This window comes from Struthio camelus, chromosome 2 (assembly GCF_040807025.1).
Source record: "Struthio camelus isolate bStrCam1 chromosome 2, bStrCam1.hap1, whole genome shotgun sequence".
Taxonomy (NCBI): Eukaryota; Metazoa; Chordata; class Aves; order Struthioniformes; family Struthionidae; genus Struthio; species Struthio camelus.
The window spans coordinates 94,936,483-94,955,729 of NC_090943.1; the positions used below are offsets into that span (position 1 = coordinate 94,936,483).

General features: G+C 40.7%; 3 protein-coding genes across 9 annotated transcripts in view; 2 read left to right on the plus strand and 1 right to left on the minus strand.

Moving 5' to 3' along the window:
- RIPOR2 (RHO family interacting cell polarization regulator 2) overlaps positions 1 to 2,621 on the plus strand; it is a 73,041-nt gene extending 70,420 nt beyond the window's left edge. For both annotated transcript variants that reach the window (XM_009688725.2, XM_009688723.2), the window contains exon 22: positions 969 to 2,621. In XM_009688725.2, coding sequence (XP_009687020.2) covers positions 969 to 1,069 — 101 coding nt within the window. In that variant the 3' untranslated portion in view covers positions 1,070 to 2,621. The remainder of the gene's footprint in view (positions 1 to 968) is intronic.
- A 75-nt stretch (positions 2,622 to 2,696) lies between these two features.
- On the plus strand, positions 2,697 to 8,004 carry ARMH2 (armadillo like helical domain containing 2). The gene is made up of 2 exons (XM_009688767.2): positions 2,697 to 3,937; positions 7,529 to 8,004. Exons 1-2 carry the CDS (start codon positions 3,736 to 3,738, stop codon positions 7,969 to 7,971), a joined length of 645 nt encoding a protein of 214 aa, XP_009687062.2. The 5' UTR covers positions 2,697 to 3,735; the 3' UTR covers positions 7,972 to 8,004.
- Positions 8,005 to 10,658: 2,654 nt separating this feature from the next.
- On the minus strand, positions 10,659 to 18,722 carry GMNN (geminin DNA replication inhibitor). Of its 6 annotated transcripts, none has more exons than XM_068931658.1 (7): positions 18,539 to 18,722; positions 17,192 to 17,255; positions 15,257 to 15,355; positions 14,740 to 14,875; positions 13,916 to 13,998; positions 13,729 to 13,839; positions 10,659 to 11,156 (listed from the first exon to the last, which is right to left on the minus strand). In XM_068931658.1, exons 2-7 carry the CDS (start codon positions 17,246 to 17,248, stop codon positions 11,076 to 11,078), a joined length of 567 nt encoding a protein of 188 aa, XP_068787759.1. In that variant the 5' UTR covers positions 17,249 to 17,255; positions 18,539 to 18,722; the 3' UTR covers positions 10,659 to 11,075. The 6 variants fall into 6 exon arrangements, with proteins under 6 accessions (XP_068787759.1, XP_068787760.1, XP_068787764.1 ...); XM_068931659.1 differs by having other exon boundaries at positions 15,257 to 15,352; positions 18,500 to 18,633; XM_068931663.1 differs by having other exon boundaries at positions 18,500 to 18,584.
- Positions 18,723 to 19,247: the final 525 nt, after the last annotated feature.

Sequence of the window (19,247 nt, forward strand, 5' to 3'; positions counted from 1 at the left end):
TGTTCATCAACCTGTAATCTGGCTGCATATCAGTGTGTGACTGGAAGGGTGGCTGCACAGTTTCAGGGCCCCAATACTTCAGTGGCACAGCTACAGTATAAATTAAAAAAAAAAAAAAAGTACTTTGCTGGCCCTCCTCCAACTCTGCAGGCTAAGCATGAATTTCTACCCGAAGGGTATGTGTCCCTCTAGTGTTAATTATGCAAATTCTTCAAACATAGACTGTTTCACTCAGCAATGCAGCAGGAATTCACTCTGCTGCTGGACATGTTATCACTCTGGTTACAATACAATTAGCCCAAGGTCACGCTCCTAAACTCCAGGAGATTGTATTGCCGTTCTTCTACGTGACGTATAGAGACCGTTTTTTCATTCCTAATGGTCAATTCTACACACTAGGCTTAACCTTATACTTAGGTGCATACAGATGACAAGATCACAGAAACAAGGGCTTGACAGACATAAATAGTTAAATTCAGCAAACAGTACTTCCTTTTTTCCCAGGGGCATATAAGTAAAGATATAGTTAGACTCACTTTTTAAAAGTGCCAAGCTAGGAAGTGAGAAGTGGGTGAACTTTATATTGTCCAAATTAGAAGAGGATAAACATCATCTGCCTCAACTATACTACAGCTGCAGCTGAGACCCTGAGAGACATAGATCATTTAGTAAGACAAACATACAAATACTGTTATATAATCATACAAACCACATCTGCTTCTGTTTTGCTTGGAATAAAACCAGCAAGAAACTACAGTGAGAAAAAAATTAAGAAATAACATGAACATTCAGAGCACACTTAATTTTTCAAAGTAATTTCTGAAGTTGCCTTTAACAATATAAGAAATTCTAAGAATAGAAAGTGTTGATCTGCTGGTAACTTCCTTCCAACAGCAGACAATCCAGGATTTTAAGTCTTGTATGGCACTGACATAATATTTTATTATGCTTTAATATTTTATGTTCAGGTGAAGATGGGAGACTGGCATATGAGCAGCTGGACAAATTCCCGAGGGAATTTGTTAAAGTTGGAAGTCGCCGTGGAATGGAAGCTGCCACAGCTTTTTAGATGGAAAAGAATCTGCCTAAAATTTATCAGTCATTAAACTAGGACGGAGCAGTAATTAAGTATGGGAAGTAGAAGGAAGACTCTGAAGAATTCTATGAGAATGTCCTGAAATGTAGCAGTCTACAGATCTTTTAAGGAAGAGCAAAACATAAGATCCAGCTACAGAGTTCCTACTGGCTCCTCTATGCAGCTTATGATGGAACAGTTGGATGCTGAGGAACAATACTTTCTTGACTGGTCTGTAATAAATAATGTAATTGCAGTTATTCAGCCTCAGCAAACAGAGTTCTCTGAGTTTTTAGAATCTGGCATCTTCATATATTTTACAGAATATTATATTTGCTTCTTTTAAGTTGTTGTGAAAGCTTGGAACATGTGATGCTGTATCTAAAAAGGACAAGTAGGAGGCCTCCTGAGCAGGAGCACAACGAAGCTTTCTCTTCAACTACGAGCTAAGCGTCTGCTGCCTTGCAGTGTCCCCAGCAACACTCCAGCAGCACAGAACACCACTTGGCTTTCTCAGTATTGTCTCAATAATGAAATATAGAACAAGTTTATTCAAGTTTTGCCTCCAGAAACAGCATGATGTAAACCCTGGGAGGTATCACTTCAGTGACTTGTTCTAAATGCCTCTGCTGGTCTTTTATTTCCTTTCTCTTGCCCTGCAACAATGAACCATCTAGGGATTTGCTAGGGGTATCAAACAATCATGTAGGTTTGGAAAAAACTAAATGAAAAGGTAAAGTGCTTCCTTCCCCCCCCTCCCCCCCAGAGGAAAAGGTGAATACAACTAATTGCACAAGTCCCAAAGCCATTTTGTTCTGCAGGTTGCAAGCAGGATTGGATTTCATACACTCTAATTAGTGGATGATAGCTTCTATAGAGTGATTTCAATATAAAGAACTAGAACAAACTAAAGTGGACCTTTGAGGCAGTAATAAACAGAGTGTGAAGTGAATGCTTTCTCTCCTCACTGCAAAAATGAGAGTGCTTCAAGCTGTTGTTTATGAGCCTTAAGTTAACAGAGAAAGAGATGAATAGAATTTAACAGAAGAGTGTTCCTGTACTGTGTTCATTATGCATGAAATGCTATTTAGATGTCAATTAAAGTATCCAGATTTGCATAGATTATATAAAAAGGTTTGCAAACAACTCACATCAGAAAGAAGTCTTGCCTGCCAAACACATTTGGCAGGCAGGATTTTTTTTTTTTTTTTTTTTTACTGTGAATGTTACAGTGTACATATCTGTATATTTATAAAATATATATTCTTCCTTTAATTAAAAAAGTACATTTTGTACAGTTCAAAATGCTTACTTGTTTACTGAGGAGTATAGACTCTTTTTACAGAAAGTGAAATAAGCATGTTACGGTTTTTATAACACATCTATCCCATGAGCTGAATTCTCCAAGGTGTTCTTTTGTACTGACTTCTGCTATTTTTTATTTTTAATTTTTTTTTGCCTTTAGTTGTATGGTATTTGTACTCACCATATTTCCGATCACATTTAAGTTATAATAAAGATTATTTTTTAATTACTAAGCACATCAGTCCATATGTATAGTCACTCCTTAGATCAACAGCTTCTCCATTGTAAGGTTCACACAACTTCCGAACACAATGGAAATCAGCTCCCAGGTAGGTCAATTAGGGCTATCTACTTGTGACTGGATTTGGGGCAAACTGTTGTTTAATCATATTAAGGCAAAAGGTTTGTGGGCAACACTTGTCTCTTCCAGCCTGGTCACCAGGTCACCATTTTATCACAACCTCAGAAAGTTTACCTAAATTACATTAAGTCTTACAGAGTAGAAACACACAATTCATGTTTCGTAGCATGTCAACTCGTGAAGCTGTTAAAGTAATCCTATTGTAAGTCTTACCAAAACATATAAATTACAGCAAGTGAACAGTATACATAGCAGAGAGTACTGCATGAGGGCCGGCAGAGAACTCCAACTTCTTGTGTGCTGGGAGAAACGGTGCAACGCTAGCTTGTGTTTTAATATGCACAACCATTGCATTTTCATAGGAGATTGGTTTGGTGACACCCATCTTTCTGCTGGCCGGGGGAAGGTAAGCAGCAAACTATTTTAGTAGCTACAATAAAAATGTAAACCAGACAGGCAGGAAAAGTAGAGAAGGGGTGAACATGTGATGCAGAGTGAACCAAAACGCATTTTATAACAACAAGTTTTAAACCAAAATATCATTTTAGAGGCAAGGGGTGAGGGCCCTGCCTTGTTCCAGCGTTCCTCCTCCCTTTGTTCCACAGCGAGTCTACAGGCCCTTGTTCCCATCCTAGAACCTCAGCAAGAAGCATACTTTTTTTTGAAAAGAAAAATCAGAATGTTCTTATATTCCCGTAACTACTAAAAGCTCTTACCTAACATAATACACAACATGTAACACACAACATCAAAAGCTTGCTTATAGTTTGTGTATTACAGTGTGGAACATGACTCTGTTGAGTTATAAACGCTGAAGTTACCAGTTCCATGTAATGCATTCTGAACCGCTGCTTAGTTACCAGTCAGGCAAGTTCACCTTCAAACAAGCACGAGTACCCTAAATTTCTAGCTACTTCTAGTTTAAGTTCAGAGCAAAACTCCTCTGTATGCCATTCAAGTCACTTTAAAGGCTCCACAAGGAATAACAGAAAAGATGCTGAAGAGGATCCAAAACTATTACCAAACTGTCATTGATTATTTTTTCCCTTCTGTGCAGGAAGAGCCTTTCCTGATAGACGACAGTGCTTTTCATCACAAAAAAATTCAAGATTATGGCATAGACCTGAGGAACCCAGAACTACCGATAGAGCAGAGAGCCAAAGCGGCAGTGCGCATAGGACTGCTAGCATATACAGGTATTATGTCAAATGGGGTTGATGACACACTATGTCTACTTTTGCCTAACTGTAGTTTGAACCCACCCTTTGAGAAGTGTATTAAAGTAAAGCCAGTCTACTACTTCACTATAACTGTCAACAGCTGCTTATATAGCACAAAAAAAACCCAGGTAGGAGCAAATCCTGTTCTTACTAAAGTCAGTGAGAAAGTTCAGAGAAACTTCAGGTGGAATGGTTACGCTCGCAGTCAAGTTCCTATTGTGGTACCTGGGACTGACAAGCTCAAGCCTGGTATATAGATGTATAAAGGCTAAATTTCACTTTGAGCATTAGTACTGTTTAAAAAAGGGTAAACAAAATGGAAAGAATTATGTCCTGACATGATTCATGATGACACACGAAGAGAAATATGTATATATACACATATACGCCACACTCTTAATTTAAGAACAAAACCAAACAGAAGTCCTAGAAGTTTCTGCCCTCAGGGTTACAAAGAAAACTCTTGAAAAAGTGAACCCCAAAGCTTCCAAAACCAGAAGGCAAATAAAAAGAAACAGACCATTATATTTGTCTCATAACTTCCATGTTCTTATGCTCTCAGGGCTGGCAATGCTGCTTTTTCCTACTTGGTTAATGCAAGAGCTCTTCTTTTTGAAGTAGAAAAAACCAAATGTGTTGAGATGAATTGAACAAAACAGACACCAACTAGCAAAGAAACATCCAGCAGGCACTAATTATAAAACCTCTTACTTAGGGCTGCAGCTAGTTGACTCTTGAAAATTTAAAGGTCAAGGCCCTGCCAGAAAACCCTCACAGTTTTCTAGCACTGCGGCATTTTTCATACTGTTACTGTCTGTGTGGTTTGTGCCTGGCAGATATAAGCCCATATTGCCTCTACGCAACTCCAGATACAGCAGTAGGATAAACTAGCCTGCCCAGGGTTTCACACTGTCATGAATAAGATGTTTCCTGTAGTCCATCTACTCCAGGGAAAGCTATCTAATATCTTCACACTAACCCGCAGCCTGCGTTATACATACTCATTATTGCTAACTTCAAGCATTCAAAATTAGGAGTTAATGGGACTACCTGTTAGTATGCCTTATGGACCTCACCCTCTGCTAGGCTCGCCAAGAAGCTGGTCTTCTGCCCTAAAGACTGGGGTCTTCTCCAGCTGCCACTGCTTTCTCATCGCTACTCAGGTTGCATATTTAAGTAACTGGAAGAAGCCATAAGGTAATGTTTAGGGGAAGGCAGCTGTGTAATTTCCTATACTTCAGCCTTAAATCCCATATATAAAGTCTACGGGAGTTAAAGGAAAAGTCAGTATCCCCTATGTTTGATACTGTATTTGACGTGCTAGAAATCTCATATATACAGGATATTTGATAGCCCTAAGGAAAAAAAAAAAACCCTCAAGCCCGCAGATTTAAAATACAGTAAGATTTTGTTCTTTTTATGGGTTTATTTAGTTTAAAAGCTATGGCGTTTACATTTTCATCTTCCACTACAACCATTAAGCTAAGAAATTTCTCCTGAATTCCAGAATTTGAGCTTTAATGAGGAAATCAAATACTAAGATGCTCTAAGAACTGGCAGAGTAACAGTTGTCCAGATTCTGTGTATACAACAGGCATAATAAATGTAGTGAGTTCAGCTAATACTACTGTAAATAAGCAAGTAAGTAAGATTTTAAACACTAAATCACTTAGAAGCACAGATCCTAAAGCCTTCCTGAAAATCTCAGCTTTGATGCAGTTCCTCAAGTGTTTTCCTTTTTAGGCTTTATTAGTTCTGTTTAAAACCATGATCTTTACTTACACCTCATTCACAATTTCTAGGCATCAAAATAAAAAGTCCAGTTTGTTATCATTAATATTATAGTAAACTGATGAGAGCACTACTTAAGATTAAGAGCAAGATTCTTATTTTACCTTATTTTATTATTTTTGCAACAAAACCTCTTAGAGCTGGATAAATTTTGCTGACGTGCAATGGAATTATCTGATAAGGCACACTGCGGCCCCTTTCAAACATCTCAGGTGCCACCAGAGGGTACTACAAACATATCATTATACCCAAGCATTTGACCTTTAATGTGACTGATCACTTCTCACTACATGCAGTTGCCGGCAGATCTACAAAGCAGCAATAAATTAAAGTTTCTCAGAACAGCCTTATCAGTTGCAGAACTACTCTGTGTTATTACATGAATGGAAAAAAAATTAACAATATGCAATAAATATTTTCTACATAAAAAATGTTAACAGTATAATTCTGTTTCAAGAACAACGGAGCACAAGAAGCACAGAGGCTTGACAGGTTTTCAAACCACCTGCTCAAAATTTCAAATCCAGTTCTGAAAAGAAAACAACCTCAGATGGCCCTTAAGTAATAGTAAATGCATATGCAGTGCACTTCCTTGCAAAAAGCACTGAGCAACTTAGTTATTTGTGCACCGCCTGCAAAATAAGCTGTAAGACGTGACAATGGTGTAGGCTCCCAGTTAAGCAATACAATGCCAAACACCAACTGATTTCAGCTACCCAGCCAAGTAGTTATTATAGTCTAATTCACATCCTCCATGCATTATGTCTTAAGCACAATGGGTGTTTACACTAAAACTGTTATTTTTGCTAAATCCATTTTCCAATTAAAAATTTCTTACTCACACAACACTCAGGTTTGTAAGGTTTGTTTGGCTCTCTGCTAGTCTCTGCACAGCTGATTCTTTTTGACACATCTGGCATCTGAAAATGCACTTACTCCCAGCATGAGAAACACCTGAGTTTGACATACCTGAAATTCCATCTTCAGTTAGGGCATGTACATTTTATGGGGGAAGTACTAGGATCTGGTCTTGGTAGGTGGATCCCACTTCTGGGAAGCCTTAGGATACTTCTGTGAATCAAGTTGTGGCTGTAACCCGTGCAAAGAAAAGGAGTCAGCCTGCTGGCCAAGTGGGTGCACAAAAGTATTTGTGACTTTTTGAAAATCCCATTCTGCAGTCAGGTTTTAGAACTGATCATTTGATCCCGCTAGCCAGAACATTATCCGTAATTTAGCTGGATATGAGATTTCTTTGTTTGTCCTAAGTGATGTTGATTGTCAGCTGTTACATGGTCCCTCACATATGCATACAAAGTTCCTATACTTATTATACAGGATAACTTTATTGCACGTATTAAAAAAAAAAAAAGGAATTTTGAGGACAGTAAATGAAACTCCACCCTTTTAGAACATTTGTATGTAGTGATTAACGCAATGTTACAACATTCCTGATTATTTTCATATACTACTGTTTTTCTGATACAATAACTGAGGCACAGGGAGATTACATTATTTGATCAAGGTCCAATACACCCATGACAGAGATAAAGAGCATATATATGGGTCCAATTCCCGGGCTACAATTCGGTCCTCATACTCGGCCTTCTCCTGCAGAATGTTTTTTCAAGAGCTGATACGCGGACTGCATTCTTTATGACAATGGAATGAAGTTAAGGGTTCCACAGTAGCCTTGGTTCAGAGATTTCCTGTGCAAGTATATTGTATTACTAACTAACCAAAGTCCTCTGTACATAACAATAATGTCATCTCTTACAGGTGGGACAAAAGCTGCAACATGTGCATCAGAATACATAAAGGACTTGTGTGATATATTTTGCACACAATCCATTTCAACTAAAGTAAGGATCCAAGCACTCCAAGGACTGTCTTGTATTTGTTATATAAATCCCAACAATCAAAGAAGAGCAAAAGATTTAAACCTAATAAACATTCTTCTTGACCATCTGGGTGAAGAGCAAGAGTCAGCTTCAGATAATGCATGCATTACAATCCAGTTTTGGATTTGCTATCTGCTGACAGTTCTTTGTTCAAACAATATTCCCTGTATTATAGCAGTTCACAAAGTAGGAGGTGAAAAGCTGGAAAAGAAGCTGAAATCGCTGTCTCATATGGATTGGTTTGGCTGGCCAGATAATTATGCAGCAGTGCTTTTTTCCCTTCTAGGGTTTCAGAGACTACAAAATATTTCAAATGTTTAAAAAAGCCATCTCTAAAGAATGGTTATAATTTGTGAATATTTTAAACTAATATGCACAGCATAAAAGGAATATTATAACAAGTTAAATTTCATGTGTTTCCTTATTTACCATCACCAAACAACTATTCTGGCATGAAAAAAGCCCTCTCTCCTATCTTGAAACTAAGTAATAAAGTCACTTGACAGTATTATTCATTTCTCCTGAATGGAAAGCCAGGGTTACCCTGCAGAGCAGTTATCCAGCATCCAGTTTCCTTAAAAAAAAAAAAAAAAAAAAAAACCACACACCACCCACTAGCACAAATTAAAGGAAACATCTAAACATCTTTGCCCACCGTTTCTGCATTGTGATGGGTAGGCTTATGCCCAAACATTCCCTAGAGCACAAACTGGAAGGTGCAATCCTTTGCTTACATTCCCAGGAACAGATGAGGCATCACCTTGTGGATACTAGATTCAACATGAAATGGAAGCCAGAGGGCAATAGTGTTAGAAGCATCACAGGAAGCGATACTCCATCAAAATCAGTAGTGAAACCATCTATTAAATTGCAGAAACCCATATGGAGAAAATACATGAAAGGAATCCAAATGTGCTTAGAGACTAGGCATCAGCTACTGACCCTAACTTATACTGAAATCTGCTAACGAGGAAATCTGTCAGATGCTGTCTCAATTTCCTGTATGCACTTTGGCGAAATTCAGGGAAAACTGAAGGCTTGAGAAACACATGGAGAAAACCCAGTTTACACAAAACATGCAGCATGTCTTATAAGCATAAATGAAGATAACAGCAAATAACTGTAAAAGCACAGTACAGCTGCTTGCAGTTGAACCAAGGTAGAGTTCAGAACTGCATTCCTGAAAACTCCTGACCAGTTTGGATCTAATCCTCTTAAGGCAGCCACAGCCTACAGTGCCAATCTGATAGCATCTCAGTTGTCCACACTTGCCCTGAAACATCCATTTTGGCAAGACCAGGACCTTCTGCATCTAGCTCATAGAAATCCTGATAAAGGTCCATAAACTAGAATGTTTCTGATTATCTCAGCCTCCTGAAAGTCACTGAATACTTTGTAGGCTTTTCACAAGATATTGCAATAGCCCTCATCTTCTTTTAAAGCCCATCTAGGGAAGACTGTTACTTACAGATTAACTGCTGAAAACCTGACTTAGGACCAAAAAAGCCTGTTTTAATTTATTCTCTCTACTACTTTAATGCTTGCAAAGCGAAGAATTATTTTTTTTGCCCATATAAATATCAGATAAGATGCTTAAGTCAAAATAACATGCTTTCCATTCCTCTAAACACCTTTCAAAAGGAAACAAACATTATCTTGCTAAACACCAACACATTGCTTTGAAAACAAACATTGACTTTCCTTTTAGAATAGCTCTCAAGCATATGCTGTTTTATTCCCATCTAATTTTCAGCACAGATGCTATTAAGAGCAACAGGAATGATAACTCACTTTTTTTTTTTTTTAACATAAGCCAGTAAGTTTATTTCTAGAGAGGCGAGTCTAATACTTTTTGCTTATGTAAGCTCTCCTTTAGTTGTAGATCTTGAAAAAACATCACTCTTCAAAAAAGACAGAGGCAGTTAGTTGAAAAGCCTGAAGAGCCTAAGTCTAAATAAACCTCAGATCTTGAGTCTTGCTACCCATTCTCGAGCCTTTAAGTCCCACCAACAGCACAAGTTTGTTCAGGGTAGGGGAAAAGACAAGTAAAATATTCTTTCCTGCACTTAAGTTGGCTGAGCCTGTTTTCTAGACACCACTGGTCTACTCTTGTCTTTTCCCCCTGCCTCACACCCTAATTATGTGTTTATTGCAAATACTGTACTTTAACTGTACTTTGAAGAGCCCTGAACACCAGAGATGAACTTTGCCTCTACTGAGCACAGGAAAAAAATTAGACTTTTTAAACCAGTGAGCAAGCAGTGATTGAACTTTGTTGCATTCATGGTAAGACACTGTTGTAGTTAACTGGACAGAAAAAAAAGCATTATTTTATTTCACAACTAAGACTGCTTGAGATAAGAATCCCTCCTAAACTAAACATTACAAATGCAGTGGGTCAAAGCAGCATAACACCACATAACCTCCCGACACTTAATAATAGACAGTTTGATTCATTTGGCTTTTGTAACCCATGCATTTATTCCAAGTGACTCCCCATGTGTAGAGCGGGCTCATTCATTTCTAGAAGCTGTAGTATCTATCAGGGGGACTTCTAAGGACTGAGATGTAGCACATAAACTGCCACTGAAATTAGCAAGGATAACATTTTGTCAAGCTGGAGTCCTGCACATGTCCATTTGAAGTCCTCACAATGTTTCAGTTAAGCATCAGCCAAGTTAATTCACTGTTGAATACTGTGGATTGGCATAATCAAATGACTGCTCTTAGAACCAAAATCAGCATATGCCCTTGTCCAAGCAGCATCCTTTTTCCTCAGCCCTCCCATACATAGCACTCTTCACTTCGGAAGAGTGGGATATAGACAGAGGTCCTGAGGCACACCGCCATAGGTAGTGAAACAGCCCTAAACAACAGGTTCTCTAGAGCTCTGCAAGCCTTGGAGTTCAAGACTGCCCAGGTAACTCCTAGATAATATGAAGACTCCGGTCTGCAACAGTCACATGATTTACAAATAGCAGTTTCCTACTCAAATAAGAGGCTGAGTATTTTGGTAAGGCAAAGATTTATTTATCAATTTTCATATATCATGTCAGACCAACTGATAAGATACTATTTACACAACAGCTTGAAATACACAGTATTTGCATTTTATACAAGCAACTAAGTGCAGCCTGTAATGTGTTTTCTAAGCAGTATCCAGTTATTCCCACTGCTACATAACTCCAGTTAAAACCCAACATCTGTAATGCTTCCACAAGAGTTTCTATACCTGAGAAACTTTAGTATATCCTTTCAATAGAAGCCTGTAATTAAAAGAAAAGCCACATGCATGAGCCTGTTTAAGGTTGTCCCTCCAGTTTCAAACTTCTACTTCATTTAAAGCAAAATCTGAAGTAATCGTCAAGTCGCACTAAACTTGTGACAGCCCTTCCTCAGGAGGGCTGTCTACAATCATCCCAAAGTTATTCGTTTTCTTGTTCAAATTCCTCTAGAGCCAGATTCTTCAGTGCCTCAAGATTGTCAGGTGCTTGCCCAGTTAGCCTCTGGAAAAATACAGAAAATGTGAACTTAGTACTTTGTAGTTAATAGATTAAATGAATATACAGTCTTATTTCACTGGCTAAGTGATTTGTTCACTTCATTTGGAGATGGCAAATTCTGATTTAGAAAAAAATTGACTCTGAGAAATGATTTAGACACTTCCATTCTTTTCTGATTTCCACCTCTAATTTGCAGACTTCTTGACTGCGAGGGTGACTGAGCACTGGAACAGGTTGCCCAGAGAGGTGGTGAAGTCTCCTTTGCTGGAGATATTCAAAAACCATCTGGACACAATCCTGGGCAACGTGCTCTAGAGGACCCTGCTTGAGTAGGGGGGCTGGAGTAGGTGATCTCTAGAGGTCCCTCCCAACCTCAACCATTCTGTGATTGTGATAGATCTCGCTTGCTGACCATTAAGCCTTCCTAAAGCATTAGGAAGTTGTTCAGTGAAGCAGATTTGTCTTAGAAAATCTAGACTATGGGGAAAATGTTTTCCAAGTTAACTATTTCTGCATTATAGCACTAAGTTTTCTAGAAGTCAAATTCCATTCACTATTTTTAGCCAGAGATAATGAAACCAAGTTAAGTCTAGATGAAATGCCAAACTAAAAAGATACTGACCTGGCAATTTCTAGCATTTAATGATCAAAAGCATCAAGTTCTTCACCTAATCTGATTTAAGGAATAAAGACAGGGCTGTAAGAGCTTGCTTTTGAGGCTTCAGCTTAAGCCATCTTACTTCAGGGGCCACTACCCACTTAAGCTGCTTGTGAGGCTTTAGTTTACAACACCTGTGAGCTTAACAGCCATCTCCTCTGCAGCAACTCAGTTTCCAACTGCATAGGCTCTTTAAGTCCATAAGTCATTTAATTTCTGCCTTGAAGTTTATTACTAGTAAACAAACTGACAATACCCTCTGAACACTAACAGAACTAAGTCAAGTGTAGCAAGTTAGTGAAGTTTTGAAAAACTGATCCAAACAATTGCACTAATTAAACTTGATCAGACCTATTACTTTATCACAAACAACATGATTATACTTCCACTTTGTTTCCAGCTCCCCTGGCTAATCAGAGTCAATCTGCTGGGCACCTGGCTTCATACTGAGCGCTCAAACTCTCCAAAAACACCACAATTATCACTGTATTTACAGGTTCCACAGCTAACTACTCATTCATTATAGCTTCAGTAGATGCTGCAGACAACCTACTCCTGCTTTCACAGAATCAGTGACAAGGCTACTTGTTCCCAAGAGACCATCTCAGAGGGATCATAAGGCAGTGTAGAGTGATTTGCTTTTTAGGAAATTAGATTATTTGAAGTTTACAATTTAAAGTGCAAAAAACCAAACAAGTATTGTTTCCTCAAACATTCAATACCTAATGGGATCAGCATTAGCTTTCACCTAATGAGACAGAGCCTTTAATACCTTTAAGGCATGCAAATACGTCCTTCCCTGGCCAGTGGTAGCTTATGCTTACATTAAGCTATGTAACAAACCTCTGTGTAAAGTATCTACTTTCTTTGTCAGTTTGTTGATTTATGTGAAGCTGCATTTGGATGGAATGGAATTTCATTAAACAGTTTTAGCCTAAGTTTTAGAACTGTATTTTTAATTCATCTAGGACAGTTATCTGCTACATAGCTAACATGAGATCCTTCAAAATTAAAGCCTTCCGATTTCTCCAGTTACAAATTAGTCTTTCCCATATGTCTAATACTGAGTTAGTAGTAGTCTAGTTCATTCAGTTCGCTTCAGGTCATAGACATAAGTCCATAAGTGTCTACAGATATAGAGAAATATTCCTTGAAATCACAAGTCTCTTTACCACTATGCTTTGGCGCTAGATGCTTTACCAGTGACTTCCACTAGTCCATTGGTTTGGCTTCCTCTGAAGTTTAACACAAAAACTTGAGGTTTTAATATTAGCATCTAAGCCGTTAGTTAAAGACAGCCATTTCAAAAGTTACAAGCTTATGAATCCTACAGACTTTGTGCCTAAGCCCTTTCTTGGGCCACAAAACCACAGAATCCAACTGCTACCCTCCATGAAACCTTGACTTGAACAGGTTACGTGCTCCCTTCTTAAAGCTCCACTGTTTTGCATGCCCCTGCTTCAAGCTTACTTCCTCAAAGGGCATAGCAGGTACAAACACTTTAGCCAGAAGCCTCACACAATCTATTAAGCAATAGACATTAAATGATCTTGGCAAAGGGAAAATAAACCCTTCTCCCATATTACTACCTCTAAAAATGCAAAGTTTCAGCAAGAGAGACTTTTCTGTTTAGATATCACAAGCTGCACAGGCTGTCTCAGTCAACTGGTTGACACCTTCCCTTCAGAAAGTATCCCTCTTAGGTACTTTCTCATTACTCTTTCAGGTTCTCATCTGGAAACAGACTCATTCCCTACAAGGGCCTTAAAGGCTCAATTAGTCCAACCCCATAGAAAAACCACACAGCCATAGTAGCTTACAATGAAAAGCTATGTCAGCACACAAAACAGATGTTACAATTTAACTCCTCCTTCTCACTTTTTCATTCCAGTGAGAATGGAAAATTCCTTCAAATACCTCAATCACGCTGGTCATATAACGCACATGTTCAGCCAGTGACAGCAGTTCTTCATTTTCTTCTTTTAGACAGGCAATTTCACCATCTTTCTGTTCAATTTCTTTGTGCAACTGAGTTCAAAAAACAAAAGGTTAAAACAGTGCCAATAGCAAACAGTAAGGAAATCACTCATCTTTCACTAGCTACCTTTTCGTTTTCTTGAAGCACTTCATACAGAGCCTTCCTCCTTTCTTCAGCCACTGCTTTCCAATATTGAGATGAAGGGCTTTCTGAAGAGAGAAGCTACAGTAAGTCTGTACCAAGACAATTCTGGAGATTGACTTGAGACATCTAACTTAATAAAAACATTCCTTATATTGCGAGAATAAGCATTCAGTACAGTGCAAATTTTCAGCTGTCTCTGGAAAAAAACCTGAAGACGTGAATTTACAGAAAACCCAGATCTCACACTGATTAACATGATACAGGCTGAACTTCCAAAAGCTGCAGAAGTTGCATCAAGCATAGCAAGATGCACTGCAAGATGGATGGTCACATTTGCAAGTGTCAGACTTAACATCTACTTTGTCAAGAAAAAGTCTTATTATTCAGTCACTGTCCACACTGGGCTCAAATAGTGTCCCACTAAACTTAAAATACCATTTTAAAACTAGTTCTGAGAAATGATAAAGAACTGCTTCGGCTTATTATGCTGCTACTGGAGATTTCTGTTTTAACATAATCATTAGTCACTTGAAAGCTCCTAAGCCAAAAGGAGTAACAAGCTACAAGATTTAACACTGCTGCATGGAATGAGCTTATGGTAGCCAGTAGTGAAGAACCATTCCTAAGCATTTAATATATATTCACTATTTCCTATACTATAGAGGATATTTGTAGTTAATTCTTGCTAGGCAAGACATAAAACTACACCCTTACCCAACTGAGAAATCAAACATGCTTCAAGTTATGCTTCCAACAAAAGCAAAGCATTTTAAGTGCAAGGAAATATTTCAAAAGCCACCACATACTTTTCATGAGGTCTGCTGCTTGAATGACATCATTTGTATTTTCATTTTCTTGCTCTTTGTCCACAGTATCCTCAGCTTTACATGTCTTTGAAGTTAACTTGTTATTCCAGAGTTTCCTTTTGATTGAAGATTTCCTCTGCATAAAATACAGGCATGTTTGACTTCAGAGCAACACTTCAGCTAGTATTTCTTACAATACACACTTGTAAGTCTGCTCACCCATGACTAAAGTTAATAAGTCTGTATCAAGCCCTGTTTCTTTACATCAGTTCTAGCTCATGACAACTTCCTTGATACCTATAGGTTTAATATCAGAAAGTTTTCAAAAATTTCCCTGAATTATTCTGAAGTTAACGTTGGTTATTATTAAGCATACTACAATACAATAAGCTCAAGTTATGTCACATGAGTCATTGGATTATATGTTTTTTCAGACATGGTTTTCAGTTAAAAGCTCAAAAGTAATTGTGTAATGGTATCTACTCATAGCAAACTAGAGGCTACTTCTAATTCATACCTCATTATGTCTGCCAACCAGGAAGCCTGTGGCTGAAGGCTGAATCATTTTGAGAGTCTTTCTTGTGGCAGTACTGCATGTGGTATCTGTGAAGTACTTCTAAAAAGAAGAATACAGTATCAAATAGTTGCCAGTCTTCTCTATGTAAACTGAAACTTACGGAGCTGGTCATCTTCTCATTACAGTAACACAGGCTTCATCTTTTCAAGATGAAAAGACGTACTTTAGTCTATGTTAAGGCAGGACCAGACCAAGCAGAAAAAGAGATCTGGTTATTTATAGCACAAGTTGATTTTATTCATATGAAGGCTCAATCCCTGCCCATCTTAAACTTTCATCCCTCACAAGGGATCTTGAAGGGGTCTTAAGAAGTCAGAATACTTCTGCTATTTCAAGGCCAGCTACAACGTAAGGACACATGTAAACCTAAGTTATATTTGACAACAGCAGCATTAGACTGAAGATGGGGGAAGCAGAGGTGTTTGCAATTGTGTTGAAACTCGGTCGTCATGCACATCACTTCAGACAGTACCCAGTTTATTACTTCTGTTCATAAGTTCAGAAGTGATATGCATTTAAATAGATGTGTTGCTTCAATTGTCCATCAAAACTGATCTAGAACTTCCCTGCTTGGATCCAGAGACTATTGTTTTGTATAAACAGCATGTTTATCACCTTTCTTGTCATGCATAAATACCTATTTCAAGCATTAAAGCTTTTTGATTGGGTTGGTTACACTGCCACCATGGGACAGCAAACAATGGCAGACAATCAAGTAAGAATAGCCAGAATACAATGCCCTACCAGCGTGAGAAAGTTACTGATTCACACTGTACTTCATATGACAAGAGTTCACCTTTCCCACGGTAAGGTCTCTGCCACCAATTATCCTACTATTGAACTAAAGGACAAACACCAGCTACCGTGAGAACAAAAAAGCATATTGTGTCAGACACTGCTTGCTGCTCGAAGATTAGAGTCAAGTATATTCTGCCAAGGAATTATTGACTAATGCTTGAGTTAACCCATTGCACTTAAGTATTTTGAAACGCAAAAAGCCACTCTAAGGAGTTTATGTCCGACAGTCAACACAGGACAAAATGACCCTGTGTGTAGTCAGACTTATCAATCTGATTTTCATTAACACCAGAGGCTATTACAGATTCACTCTTTATCCCTCACAGTAGGGATACTAGCCTGTTTATATGGCACTTGCACAATCCCTGTTAGGGTCTACATCAGAAGAATTGACAAAAAAGGTCTTGCAGGAAGAAAGAGTCAGCTATATGTTTGCTTTAGTAGCTTTTAATCCAGTCATCTCTTGAACTGAAATACTTTAAGCAAGCATTTCCACCAGTTCCAAGGCAACCGAGTTTCACAAGGGTGGCTTTAAAAGGAGAACTGCCTGCATTAACTCTTCAGTTATAGGATGTTCAAGTCAAGGCAGATTCAACATTTAGATTTCACTCCAAGAGAAGACAAAGATGGACTAGTACCCGCTTTGCAGGCCCAGAGCAACCAGAGTAATCCAGTAACCGAGTTAAGGGAAGATCAGCACCTAAATTACATGGAAAGACAGCTAAGAGACCTCATTGTCAAGCTAAAGAGAAAAAACTTCTTGCTAAGCAATAGAAAGAGAGTAGTCATAAGAACATATGCTCTATAAGCAGAGAGACAGTTTTCCCAAGCCATACTGCATGCCAGAAGATTGCTCAAGCCAACAGGACACAGGCCAGGTAAGACCACATTGCAATCAATTCCTTTGTATTCCCTTCAGCAGATGAAGTTTGTGTCAGACAGAGTGACCACAATCCAAGAATTAGGGCGCATACTTCAAAAGAGTAAACGCTGCGTTTCAGGGCCACTTCATGTATTTCATCTATTTTGTTCTTTAAATTTTTGCAGCTAGAATACAGGAACAGATAAAGCTTGTACCTGTAAAGATAGTGATGATTTCTCAGCATTCAGTTTCTTTTTCATTTTGGAATTCATAGGATCACTGCAAAATAAAAAGTGATCATTAAAAGAAATTAGCAACACTCGACTACAACTAAAGGGTTTCACAACTTTCATGAGAGCATTAAAGAATCAGTAATGAATTACACCTTTCTGCTGGTAACACATGCTCCGCAGTCCTTCAAACCATTCTTTTAGAAGCTAACTAAAAGCACGCATTTGAAGTAGAGATGTAGACCCCCGAGGTGTCACCTCTTGATGTTGGTACCAATGCTGCTCTCTGACCACAAAGGGGCAAACAGCCGCATTAGTCCAAAAGTCTCATCACAAATATAGCATCAGATAGCACCACGAGTCACAGTGCTGTTAAACCCTTTCACAAGAAGTTTGATGGGGGGAAGGGTGCAGATAAACAGTAACCCTTTAATTGAGGTATGAGGCTTCTCCCCCGATTAGAGGCTAAAGCACAAGGCAGCACTGGCTACGCCAGTCTCCTCCTATTCCTCTCACCCCCTAGAGGACACCTGTGCCAGGACCCTCGACAGACTTGCTCCACCGACGCGAGCAAAACGTAGCGCTGAAGATGCAGAGCCGCACCGAAGCGCGCTGCCGGCACACGGCGAGAGCGGCGTTACCGCGCCGAGTACGCTGCGAGCCCCCAGGGCAGCTGCCCCCGGCGTCAGAGCCGCAGGACACACTTCAACGCCCCAACCAGGTTACACAACGCCCTTCCACGCGCAGCGCAACAACGATCAACCAGCACGGCCAAAACCCTCGGGCGTTTTTTAGGGGACAGCTAGGCAGGGCCCCGCTGCTTTGGGCCAGGTTACGGTTTTCCCTCGCCTGCCGCTAGCTCCCCGCTCAGCCAGCCGCCCCCACCCTCTCCGCGCGCCGCTCGGGGCCTCGCCGCCTGACGTCACCGACGGCCCCGCCCACCCGCCCAGTGCGAGGGGCCCGCGGCGGCAACAGCCGCCAGCCTGCGCCACCGCCCGCGACCGGCCCAGCGCGCGCGGCCCCCCGCCACGCGAAGGAGCCGAGACCGGCCGGGCAGAGCGGCCCGGGCCGGCACGGCCGAGACGGAGGAACACCGCTCCCCCTTCCCGCTCGCTCCCTAGCGCGGCCAATAGGGAAGCGAGACAGGAACCCGCCAAAACCCAAACGCCGGCCATGAAACCCTGCAGCCGCTCCCCTGCCCCCCCGCCATTCCGCTTCCTCAACGGCCCGAGCCAGCGCGGCCCCCTCCCACTCTCCCTCCCGGCCCAAGGGCGGTAACCGCCACCCGCTCACCACCGGCCGCTCCCCCGCAGCACCCGAAAGCGCGCGCACCACGAACGAGCCGGCCCCGGCGCCTGGCTATAAGCAGCCCAGCTACCCGGGGGGGGGGGGGCAGGCGCCACCGCGGCACGTGACCCGCCTTCCCGCACAGCGGCAGTTCCGCAGCCGCGCGGGCGGGGATTCCCGCCCTGCGAGCCAATCGCAGGCCGCTGCCGCCGGTGAAGCCCCGCCCCCTGTGCCCGTGGCGGGAGGCCGAGGCCGGGGCGGGGGGGGGGGGGGGGGAAGGCAGGCGGGAGCTGTGCGTAGGCCCAGCCGAGGCTCTCCGGCGGTCGCCTTTGCTCCTAAAATATTGAACGGGCAGGCTACTCGTCCCCAATTCAAAACCTCCCTGTAGATCTACACTAGATCTAAGTCTCTGTGACGGGCTGTCTCACTGCCGTTATTTCTTGTATTTTACAATGACGTTGTACCAAACCGAAAGTAAACTATCCGTCCCTTTTATTGTCATCACTCCTATCTGAGTATCATTCGCCAAACCAGAGGCGAAAGTTAATATGGTCAAGCCACATTTGAACAGGAGCCACGCTGTTAAATTTGTCAGAGGCCATGTTACTCGTACCATCTTGGAAATACTGCATTTTATCTTTATTTATGCTAACAGTACCCTCTGCTGGCTTGCGCGTACGTGTTTGCAGGGTTAAAGGCACCCTCCTCGTAATCGAGGTCTCACAATAGGAAAGATTGCTAGCCTAGAGCACCT